Source organism: Aspergillus flavus, chromosome 6 (genome assembly GCF_009017415.1).
Source record: "Aspergillus flavus chromosome 6, complete sequence".
Classification (NCBI taxonomy): domain Eukaryota; kingdom Fungi; phylum Ascomycota; class Eurotiomycetes; order Eurotiales; family Aspergillaceae; genus Aspergillus; species Aspergillus flavus.
The window spans coordinates 2,562,914-2,574,369 of record NC_092410.1 but is presented as its reverse complement, the minus strand read 5'-3'; the positions used below and the strand labels follow the sequence as shown (position 1 = coordinate 2,574,369).

The following is an 11,456-nucleotide window of genomic DNA, read 5'->3' as shown; positions in this document are numbered from 1 at the left end:
GCCAAACCAACACAGAAAAAAAAAGCCCAAGAGTATATATAATACAAAATGATCCCCCTAAATCACCGCTTCCCACTGCCCTCCAACTCATTCACCCTGGAGGTATCACTCATCTCCACGCGCACACTCTCCCCCGGCAACTCCGCAAACTGCTGTCCCACCGGCGGCTGATACGCAGGAACCGGACTCATCGGATGATTCTCATACATGTACGGTAGAGGTCCCTTGGCCACCTCTGCCCCCATATAACCACCCGCATCGGAGCCCCCAATCGGCGTCCCAGGCTGCACATATCCCGCTCCAGGACCCAATCCCGACGCAGACCCGAATCCCTGTCCTGCGTTGCCGGGAGGCTTTCCCCCAGATCCACTGCGCTGTCGTCGACCGAGCCAGAACGCTCCGCCCACTACCGCTATACCTGCTACCACGCCGATTACTATCCCCGCTACTGCCCCGCCGGATATCCCCGATGATGAACTGGAGGAATCACCAGGTGAGGACGTCGCAGTCGCTGATGCAGAAGCAGTAGTAGTGCTGGTACTACTACCCCCAGTAGCAGTCCCCGTGGCCGTCCCCGTCGAAGACGCAGAACTAGTAGAAGTAGAAGTAGAAGAAGACACAGCAGTCGTCGACGGCCCATCGTTCCCCCCATAATTAACCATATACGAGCGCAAATCCGTCGAAGCCTTCTTGCCCCATCGCGACGGCGGCGTGAACCCGCTATAGGACCCGGAGCAGTTGTCGTTGGACCAGATGTAGAACGAGTAAGGGCTGTTATTGGGCTCGAAGACGAATTCTTGGCCTTCTGCTTGGTCGATTTTCGTGCAGGGGGCCGGCGATGTGCTGCGTTCTATGAAGGGGGAGTTGGAGGCGTTGCGCCAGGTGAAGGTCCATGCTTGGGTTGTTGGGGTGGTGGTTAGGGTTAGGAGGAGGGTGGTTAGGAGGGGGAGGGATTTCATTTTGTTTTCTCCTGTCGTCGGTTTGGGTTGATGGTGTTGTTTTCTGATTATTCTGGTTATTCTGTTCTCTGGGACTGTTGGAGATTGTATTCTTGGCTGGTTTGATAGTTGATAGATAGAGTATAGAAGTGTAGAAACATAGAAGTATGCAATGAAAAAAGAGGAAAAGAGGAGGAGAACAAGCCAACAAAGACAGCAGAGCAATCAAACTTTTTATTACGAACGATCCTCAAGTCGGGTTCAGCATTGGCACTCATGGAAACCATTCCTAGATGGACATGCGAGATCGTATTCAGGACGATAATTGCCCTTTCTGGATAGTCGGATCTACATGAGATTTGAGGTTGGACCCCACGTTACTCACTCGTTTACCCTCGACCGTGGTTGTTCAGTCATACCATGAACTAATTAGGAGACATAGACTCTGCGAAGCCTTCGACTAGTCCTGTCATGTTCCCATGGTCGGGGATGAAAAAATTGAGTAATCCGTTGCAACCTGACATGTGGAATGGCACCGAGTAAAATGTCTCGAGGAATATGACCAATATCTCGGGTGGGGATGGAGTCGCTCGGTGGGTTTTGTCCAAATACCATTGGCGAGTCACCGGGGAATACGAGGTGACCAGACACTCCGTCGATAAATTAACTCGGCGGTAGAGCAATCATCTTCCACTTCTGGAATTGAAAGTGGATCGCGCCGTCCTTCAGGAGTAAGGTACGAGTTGAAGGGTCTGGAGATCGACGTGCCAGTTGCCTCAGCCCCTTGGCCTTGCAGTGACTTCGTAATAGGAGGCTCAGGTATGCCTGAGTTTAATTGCAGGTTTGCGTGGACTCTTTTTTTCAATTGTGATCTTTTGACATGTCAACCAAAAATGAAATGTGAGATTATCCTAACGCCGATTTCGACGACGACATACGGAGCCCTTGAGAGTATACAACACTATCGGGATAACGCGACCAAGTATAGACATCAACAGGTACAGGGGGAGAGTTATTCGGTCGCCTAATAGCCTAGCCTATTCGCCAACCTCTTTGACGCCCATGCCCTCACGGACGACCACCTCTCTCTTTTTCAAAGATGCCTTGACGGGATTCCTTTCGAGGAAAAGCTCTTCCAGCTCTTCGATAGTGCGGCCCTTGGTTTCCGGAAGAGTAAAGAACATGAAGATGTATTCCAGGAAATGCAAGACCACTGCCCGGGTTAGCCAGTCTTCTCGTCAGCATATTGGAAATAATACTTACGGAAGATAATGTACATCCGCCAACCAATGTTGTCCATCCCCGTCGGGGTAGCGTACATATTGATGAAGTTGGAGCCACCGTACACCACGTTCTGGAAAGCCATCCCCTTGGCTCGGACGCGGCTGGGGAGGATCTCTGCGGGATAGAGTGCCTGCAGTGGGGTCCAGCTGAAGGAGAAGACGATACCGTAGAGGAATATACAAGCGATGAACCCATACCCCATGCTGGTTGTGAGGCTGTCCGCATCATAAGAGGAAATAACATTGATGGGGATATAGATTAACCCCGTGATAAAGGTACCGTAAAGGAACAGAGTACGGCGGCCCCAGCGGTCGACGAAGCAGCTGCCAAAGAGACCACCAATAAAGGAGAATACCGTGTTAAGAGCATTAAGAAGCAGCTGCTGGGTTGAGCTAGTGATTCCGGCGTTCTCCAGCATGACCGGCATGAAGTATCTGCTTGGTTTAGCACTGCTTGTCTGGTCAAGGTCGGGGGTACTCACGTAATGACTGATCCGCCAATGAATTGCGAAAAGACGCAGACGAGGAAGAGGAGCCAGAGGCGATATAGCATGTCTCGGGATGAGAACAAGACTTTGTAGTCCCACCATCGCCGGCCCCCTGTTTCAACCTCGAAGCGAATACCTTCCTCGATTTCGCGGCATTCATGGGCAACAAGCGCAGATTCCGGATTATTATTACCATGGTACTTAATCAGCATCTGCCGGGCTTCCTCAGGTTTATTGTTGGCAAAGAGCCACCGAGGACTCTCGGGCATGAAAAAGGCCACCGCCAAGACGACGACCGAAGGAGCAGCCTGAATGACAACCGGGAGTCTCCATGACCAGTTGGTATCCATGAACCCAGTTCCATAAGCAATCCACGTGCAGGCTGCGGAGAAATCGTCAGCGATGAATGGAATGTGATCAATATGAGGTCGTACATAATGCCCCTATATAATATCCCACGACGTTATACAACCCTCCAAAGATTCCACGCCACTGGGGAAGAGCAACCTCCACTAAGTAAATCGGTGCTGAAGTGTTCGATATACTGATGCCCATTCCGATCAAAAACCGGCCACCAATGAACTGGGCGACCTTAGGCGCGGAGGCTTCCAGTATCGTTCCCACAATGATGATCAGTGAGCCGATGAACATGCCAAAGCGCCGGCCAAAGGTATCTGCAGCGGGTGCAGCAACCAGCGCGCCCGCCAGATTGCCTATGGCATAAATGGAGAAGAGTATACCAGTGCCACTACCTTGCATGCGGGTGCCGAAGTGCTCATGGAAAGTGGGCATAGCATTAATGGAGGACATGAGGGTACCGTCAAATCCGTTCATGCAACAGTCTACGTTGTCAGCAATTGGATGGAAAGTCGTGCGAGAGGGGTATGGAGAATCACTTACTTAGGGTAGTTAAAGCAACAAGACCATACAAACGGAACATTGCCCATGACCATGGCGACATGCGCTCCTTGGTGAGAGCATCGTTGAGCCCAACGGACAGAACCTGCTGCCGTTCGACGTTGTGGTTGGAGCTCGCATCGTCAACCGCCTCCCGGTTTTCCACCGAGGGCTTGCTTTCAAGGACTGATTCGGTACCCATGATAACAGATAAAAGAGAGGTCGATAAGGCCTTGCTGGAGAATCTGGTTCATCCCCACGGGGTAGTGATCCGTATATAAACTACTCTACCCACATAACACAGGCATAGTGCCTGTTAACCCCAGATTTTGGCTCGTGCTCCTTCTTTCAACACGGTGAAAGATCCGCACTGCTCCCCGCATCAATGCACGTCGAAGAAGCAGTTGGTACAAGTTATGGAAGCATGATCAAGGAAAAAAATGGGGGAGCATGTGGTTCCGTGTTGCATGGCGAGGACGGCTAACGGGATGCGACACGGGGAAAGGTCCGCTCTGCAATAAAAGCCTTGTACTATAGGGTTAGAGTTATGCTTAGTGGTGGCTCGTCTTAGGGTTATGGGGCCTTTGGGTGGAGATCCTCGGGTCGCTTACTGGTGGCAACTCCAGGATCCAATCTATTTGTAGGTAAGTTTATTTCACGGGATCGGAACGCCCAGCAATAGTCCAGAAAGTCTAGGTCTTCTGAAATCTCGAATTGGGTGATGTGATGTCTTAACCCCGTGCTTCTTCCCCGACGTCCTCATCGTATACTGAACCAGTTCTGTCGTGCTGCCGAGGTAAACTCTTACAAAAATCGCGCAAGTTTGAAGATGCTCAAGTCACGGACTCTGGATTCGGAAAGATACAGTTCTTTCGGGAGCCATTCCGTGACTTTGCCTGCTGGTCGGCCGGCTCGAGCCTCCAGGTGGACATCCTCACGCCCTAAAACCATGAGTCCAACGGCCGTCCCCGAAAGCCACGCTAGCACCATTCCATCGCCATTAAAGCCGGCTGTGATCCACTCATTTGCCGTACTTCCGGACTCGGAGGCCGCTCCTTTGCGTTTATTGTAGGGCCTTCGCCGCTTCGTGAACGTTGGACTGACTTTCCCGACGAAGGGAACGAGATCGGGCGTAAACCCCATACATCCTGACCATAGTTGTAGTACGCGGGTATGTTCGCCCTGGAGAACGGTTGACCAAATTCCACCCAAGTAAGCACTGATAGTAGGGTCGACACAGTCATCCTTCCAAATACCAATCTCGTCCATCCCTTTGCCATCTGATTTATATACACCGCCACCCAGCATGATTTCCCCACCAGAACTGTGAGGGCCTGCGGATTCCCGGGGCCGCTGTGTGATATACTCAAACCCTTTCTTGCCAATAATACTCCACGAGCGAGAGCCGTCTAGATGGGAGGATGGGCCGTCGGCTGCTTGGGCAGACATATGGCCACGAACAGGGAATATTTTACCTTTCAGCCCAGGGACCAAGTTCGGCGCATATGCATCGGTTGCATGGACAACGTGAGTGGCGCGTATCTTACCACGGGACGTGTGCAAAAGGTAAGGTGTAGTGTCGTTATCCTCCACGTGTATTTCCCTGACGGTGGCTCCCGTCTCAATGGAGAAGGACGAATGGTATTGAGACTTTAGTTTCATGTAAATCGAAGTAACAAGTCGGTAAGGCCACACGGCGCCGGCACGGTACGAAATCGCTCCGAGGCAATGACTGCTTGCGCCAAATCGCTGGACCCCAGTCAGCTGGAGAAGATTTCGCTGGTGACAGCTCACATACCTCCTGTGCTTGTTTAGCGTCCCAAACCATAGTGTCCTCGGCGTATTCCGGAGCATCTCGTCGCAGTTCTTGAACCATTTCCTGCGCTTTATCCCACGTTGTCTGTTCGGTGAACAGATCCACAGTTTCCACTTCCCTGGCCTCTGCTTCATCGAGACCTTCATCTTTGACCAACTCTAAGATTGTAGGAAGGTGTCTAAGTTGGAAATAGAGCACTCTTTTTGCTTTTTCTTTGCCCAGCAGTACCTTCAACTCGGAATACGTCAAATAGGGAGAACATTTCAAATGACCGCCATTTCTTCCTGTTGCACCGCTGCACACCTGGCGTGCCTCCAGAATCACAACCCTTTTCTCTATACCCAACGCTTGGCATTCCGTAAGAATCGTATAGGCTACACTTGCCCCTGAGATACCTGAGCCAATAATCACAATATCTGCTGATTGGGGAAGCTGTTCCGATTTTGCGTGAACTAGTTCTTGGTGTTTCGGATTAGTCTGCCAGAAAGAAACGGTTGGATCTGGAACTGGAAATTCAGGGGTTGCAATGCGTCGTAGGAGGGCACTGCTCTCGGCGGCATTCTGCGAAATCTCTGACCAGAACGCAGCTAAGGCGTGGTAAGTTTCAATAATCTTGGATAATATCGCCCCCATGATTGGAATGAAAAGTGATTGTTACAGAGACAGTAGCGTGGTCCTTATCAATTAATATAGTAGCTTCCTTGGTGTGTTAAAGAATGCTGGGGTTACAGTACCGGTTCTTGACCAGACTGAAAATTGAAGTGAGAATTCAGTATCTATGTCGTCATACGTGGTCCTCCAGAATACGGAGATAAGAAACAAGTGTTTTAGGGATGAGTTGAGTGCGATTCTTTAGCGACGACTTGTATACCGTAGGCAGACAGCCTGGAGTAGTTGGGAAATTGGATGTTTGGCTCTCGAATGGAATTCCCCACTAATCTAACCAGATGTAGTTAGACAGTATCTCCAATCCATAGAATTGTTCTCTAATAAGTTTAATATCGTAATAGTACCATGTATTACTATAATTAATCCGAAAACTACCATCTTGAGAAAGGAGATATAACATTCAGTCCATTACTCATTAATAGCAGAAACAAAGGGGTATAAGGGAAAGAGATCATCCAGGAATACAGGTTTCAATCGTCTCCTCGTCGATAATGATGTTCGTGATACTAGCCGCTTCTAAGAAACGTCGAATGTCCTCTTAGATAGTGGGAATAAAATGCTTCGAGGAGTCTTCTTGCTCGCTGAATGACTCCCGGAATGCTGCAATACCACCAATGATGCCGATAGCCATGAAGCAGAGGGAGATAATGGACCAGATAACACCCCAGCAGCGGGAAGAACCGCCATAGCGCTGGGCAAAGACGCTGGCATCTGAAGTGTTAACCTTTCGAATAATGAGGTCGTCGCACTATCCAATATGTGGTTAGCAAGAGCCAGTAACATGGGTATGGGGAGGCTCACAATATCCCAAACGCTGTAAAGAGCAGACATGACACCGATGAAAAGCTGCGATCGCATTAGTAACTCGGCTGTTGACGAGGTACGCAGTACAGGTTAGTACTTACCACCACCCACTTCAGCGCCTCTCCATGTGCAATGAACCAACACGCCACTAACAGACCGACCGCCAAGAGAATGGTGACGATGGTCAACCAGTCTCTTCGGGCCCACCACAGTGTAAGCAGGAAACAGACACCCAGGACAATGCTGGCGACCTTGCTTGCAACAATATCGAACCCCGCGAAAATCAGGAGGGCACCGATAATGGACGATCCTAGATATCCGGCGGGGAGGGTGACGGCGCTAATTCCACCCCGCATATGGGTGACTCCTCCTTCATGGGGATCAAGAGAGATCGATTCAACTTTGCCTCCGGTGCAGCATGCGGTGATTGCATGACCAAACTCATGGAAAGCAATAACCAGCATCTATGTACAGTCAGCCTCTCGGTAACACGGATATTGACCGAGTAAATAAGTCCTTCTCACCTTGAAAGGCCATAGCGACCATCGAACATAGGGCAAGTTCCATAAAAGCGCGATAACGACCACATACACGGCCATCACTCCTAGCGTCACCGCCTGTGTGTGGGTCACGGTCAGGTCACGCTTGGCGAGATGAGAGCTCGCGGCCTCGAGAGCCCTTGTATCGAGTATCGCATAGTGTGGTGCCATGGTTATTTTACCTCTTTGTAACGTCTAACAACTGAAAGGAGGTCTTTGTGCTGTTTATTGTATCATGGGGTGGAATATTTATGAGTGCTGCCTTACGCGTCTAACAAGTAGATACTTGCCTAGAAGGGGTTAGCGTGTGGCTGGTCAGGGGTATTTTTAGCATGTTTGTACGTGGCTGACCGATGTAAGGCTGGCCAATCACTGCCTCAGGTATGGTTGTCAAAAATGACTCTATCACAGTTTGGACCGATCAGTCTACCCTCTCAGTTGGATCGGGAGGATCGGTCAATAGCTTACGTGGTTTGTTTGATTCCCTGAGACATAGCTCTCTATTTAGTATTGACTTTTTTAGACTCAGTTCTAATGCTCTGCCACACTTCAGAGCCTACCCACTACTGCATCAGCACCTAATTCGCACCGCACCGTACGGCAAGTGGATCATTCTTCAGTTTAGCTGCTGGATCCATCCTCCACTGTCTGGTCTAGCCCATATGGTTCTGTAATTTTTCAACGGTCAACTAGACCCGTTTGGAAGGTCTCCTCAGCGGTGACGTTTTCTCTCAGCAAAAGAAACAAATCAGACAGCAGTGAACGACAGCACTGTAGACTGATATGGATATGCATGTTGACGTTGCTAATTCAGATCTGCTCTAGATATAAAGAACAACGAGGATTAGCTCTGACATGCCACATATTGGCTTCATACGTGCAACTTATTGGTACAAACAAGTCTATATACAAGCGTTATGACCATTCACGGTCATGCTTCTCATGGGCATTTTCCAACACTCCTAAATGGTATGCCAGGTTTAAAGGATTCACAAGCTCTCTTGGATGCATCCAGATTCAAAATTCTGCATATGTTTAAGTTTCTTTGGGGGGGGGGGGACGGGGAGGAAGATATTCTCTGTCGTAACAGAAACTACATACAAGTAGCCTTGCCAGTCTTTGAACGATATTCGCACTGATTGTAATAAGAAACTTCGATTGATTATTCCGGAACTCGATATGGGCCACCAACCTAAAGAATATAGGCAATTTCAGAACGAACTCAAAGACGTGAACCATTCTTAAAACTTCCATGCCTCCCTGCACCGTGACTAAATTGAGCAGCTCCTTTGATGCTCTCAAAGTCCAAAACTTTCACGCCCTTCTCATACTCATGCCTCATTGCATCCTGGAACGAGCTAGCCTGGTACGCACTATAGTAGCAAGACTCCCGGTCCGCATTCATACAAAGCTGCGGAAACGAAAGCAATTGCTTCGCAATAGCTGTAGCCTCTTCCACAGCTTTCCCCTTTGGCACAACACGATTTGCCAAACCCATGGACAAGGCCTCGGTGGCGCTGACTGGGCGCCCAGTCAATATCATATCAAGTGCCCTGCCCAGTCCAACAACTGCCTGTAGACGAACCGTACCTCCATCGATAAGTGGTACCCCCCATCGCCTACAGAAGACCCCGAACACGGCGTCCTCTTCCACCACGCGGATATCGCAGAGTAGGCTTAATTCCAACCCGCCTGCCACTGCATACCCGGAGACAGCACCGATGATAGGCTTCTGGATCTGAAGTCGTGATGGACCCATCGGGCCTAGGGATTGTTCGCCAGATTCCGGTGGCGCTTGAAAATGGCTTCGTCCTCCGTTTGTCTCTTTGCTGGTAGCGTCGCGACTATCTTGTCCAGCTACTTCGTGAAGGTCGGCACCGGCACAGAATGTACCGCCCATCCCTGTGAGTATGCATACTTTCTGTGAGGAGTCATTTTCGAAGGCTAGGATTTTCTCGTAGAGAAGTTTTGCGGTAGTGGGGTCGACGGCGTTCCTTCGATGAGGCCTGTTGATTTTGATTGTAGTAATTCCGTCACTTGTGGAACTCACAAGGACTAAATCCGAATCTGACTGCATATTGATGTTTTGATATCGAATTGGAGATGAGCGGGGGCTCTGTTGATACAAGTGCGGAGTTGTAGATTTGTATGCTTGGCATATAGCCTCGGATCTCCACAGATCCACTCCCAGGGACTTGAACCGAGGCCTAACCCTCTTTAGAAGAGCAAGTTTACATCCATGCTCGAACTCTATGCCAGAGATGACTGGCCGTATATACCAGCTCGTTAGCAACTCAAGATCAAATGACTATGCAAGTATAATTCTCGGTTGTGAACCCTACTTTTTATCTTCACGTGCATTCTATGACGGCCTCATGGCCAATATAAAACTCACGAACATACACAAGACTTGAATTTATTTGATAAAACGTCTATAACCAGACTCCTGAGCATGAGCTACCGCTAAGAACAGCAATATCATAGCCAAACACACAAGCGTACGGCTCATACATAGCATAAAGCAAACCCATGAATCATAAACAAATTTCAAACACAAGAATCAAAGGCATCCAATACTAAGCCTTCAACCCTCAACATCCCTCTTCCCCTCTGTCCTCCCCTCCCTCTTCCACACAAACCACCCAGCCGTAATCAAGAACTTCAATACAAAAGCAAACCACAAACTAGCCGCCATCTCTGTAACTTTCGACAACCCACCAGCCGTCATAGCGCCCAGGAATAACGCCAGAAAGGCTCCAGCCCTTCTATTGCGCTTCGGGTTAACCTTCTCAGTCAACTTTGGATCTACTAACAGATCGCAGAGCAGCGTAGTCAACACGACGGTGGGAATCTCATCTATACCCAGCACCCGGGATGCTACGATTTGTCCGCCCGCTTGGAAGGACAGCAGTGAGATGGGGAGAATTTGCATCCACTCGATGGGGGCTCGGGGGTCTTCAGGTTTGGGGCTGATAACCCCTAGTTGGACGAGTATGGCTGCTGCGAGGAGAGCGGCGGTTTGAACGGCGAAAGATAGGATTAGGGTTGAGCGACGGCGGGGACCGAGGGCCCGCGAGACGTGGATGAAGAGGATGTTGCTGGTTATGAAGACCGTGAGAGCGATTAGGGATTTGGCCCAGAGGTAGGCTGGGTAAGCTGGTTGGCCTGAGACGCCTAGAGCTATGAAGACGCTGTTTCCTGCGGGTAGTTGGTTAGCGGTTGCTTGGGTGGAACTAGTACGAGTACGAGGGTGAAGTAGAGGCATACCTGTTTGCATACTGGCAAAACTCCCCCAGGCGTTGAACGATAAGCCATCTACAAGACCGCTGACGAAGCCACAGATGATCAGGACGATGTCAGTGTGTGTAGTGTCTATGTTGGTGCGGAAGTGCCGCGCCAGCGATGAGCGCAGTGTTGTGTCGTCTTGATTATCCGTGAGGGATGTAGCCGCGCTGCATCCGTCTCCCCAAGTGCCCCCTGTTTCTTTTGGATTATTATCTATTCGGGGTACAGGTGGGTTGGCAAGTGATGACGGATCCCAATTGACGGAGAGATGGTTTTCTGGGGCTGAAACGAGAAGGTCCCCCGATGAGGAGGTAGGAGGAGGAGCGTGATGCATAGTGTTACTGATCGAGACTAAACAGTATTGGGGACTATATGGTAAACTAAGAAAAGGGTAAGAGTGCTGGTTAGAGAGGTCTTCCTTCAGAGGATGGGCAATGGAAATGCAATGAACTAGCACCTCCCTCTACTTAAGTTCCGCCTGGTGGGATATCACTATGCTACGAAGATCCTCTCCGCACCCAAGACACAACATCTGTGCCAAGGAGAGATACTGAAGTCATCAGCCCAACGCGGGTCAACCCGACATGTGCCCTTGAGATAACGAAGAGAGTATATCCCTGCAGAACTCGTGCGGCAGTTACACGCCCGGAAACAGCGTTTCGGACTGAATAACTCCACTATATCCCGGGATATCCCCATTTTTATAGCACCTGAACACATTCAGACCAGTCAATATC

The 11,456-nt window shown here is 49.9% G+C and overlaps 6 protein-coding genes across 6 annotated transcripts; all 6 read right to left on the bottom strand.

The window, feature by feature from the left end:
• Positions 1-62: 62 nt before the first annotated feature.
• F9C07_12002 (uncharacterized protein) lies at positions 63-959 on the bottom strand (the record flags this gene model as incomplete). The annotated part of the gene is made up of 1 exon (XM_041286805.1): positions 63-959. The coding sequence occupies one exon, from the start codon at positions 957-959 to the stop codon at positions 63-65; it is 897 nt and encodes a 298-aa protein (XP_041148986.1).
• Positions 960-1,975: 1,016 nt separating this feature from the next.
• Positions 1,976-3,808, bottom strand: F9C07_12003 (putative MFS lactose permease; the record flags this gene model as incomplete). Its single annotated transcript, XM_071507745.1, has 5 exons — positions 1,976-2,151; positions 2,202-2,671; positions 2,704-3,091; positions 3,144-3,551; positions 3,610-3,808. The coding sequence occupies 5 exons, from the start codon at positions 3,806-3,808 to the stop codon at positions 1,976-1,978; spliced, it is 1,641 nt and encodes a 546-aa protein (XP_071367884.1).
• Positions 3,809-4,410: 602 nt separating this feature from the next.
• On the bottom strand, positions 4,411-6,055 carry F9C07_12004 (FAD dependent oxidoreductase-domain-containing protein; the record flags this gene model as incomplete). The annotated part of the gene is made up of 2 exons (XM_041293780.1): positions 4,411-5,355; positions 5,405-6,055. The coding sequence occupies 2 exons, from the start codon at positions 6,053-6,055 to the stop codon at positions 4,411-4,413; spliced, it is 1,596 nt and encodes a 531-aa protein (XP_041148988.1).
• A 574-nt stretch (positions 6,056-6,629) lies between these two features.
• F9C07_12005 (peptidase M50B-like-domain-containing protein) lies at positions 6,630-7,605 on the bottom strand (the record flags this gene model as incomplete). Its single annotated transcript, XM_041293781.1, has 4 exons — positions 6,630-6,839; positions 6,893-6,937; positions 6,997-7,359; positions 7,420-7,605. The coding sequence occupies 4 exons, from the start codon at positions 7,603-7,605 to the stop codon at positions 6,630-6,632; spliced, it is 804 nt and encodes a 267-aa protein (XP_041148989.1).
• Positions 7,606-8,656: 1,051 nt separating this feature from the next.
• F9C07_12006 (enoyl-CoA hydratase/isomerase family protein) lies at positions 8,657-9,511 on the bottom strand (the record flags this gene model as incomplete). The annotated part of the gene is made up of 1 exon (XM_041286803.1): positions 8,657-9,511. One exon carries the CDS (start codon positions 9,509-9,511, stop codon positions 8,657-8,659), a length of 855 nt encoding a protein of 284 aa, XP_041148990.1.
• Positions 9,512-10,018: 507 nt separating this feature from the next.
• F9C07_2286401 (DUF1275 domain protein) lies at positions 10,019-11,053 on the bottom strand (the record flags this gene model as incomplete). Its single annotated transcript, XM_071510825.1, has 1 exon — positions 10,019-11,053. One exon carries the CDS (start codon positions 11,051-11,053, stop codon positions 10,019-10,021), a length of 1,035 nt encoding a protein of 344 aa, XP_071367883.1.
• Between the last annotated feature and the right edge of the window lie 403 nt (positions 11,054-11,456).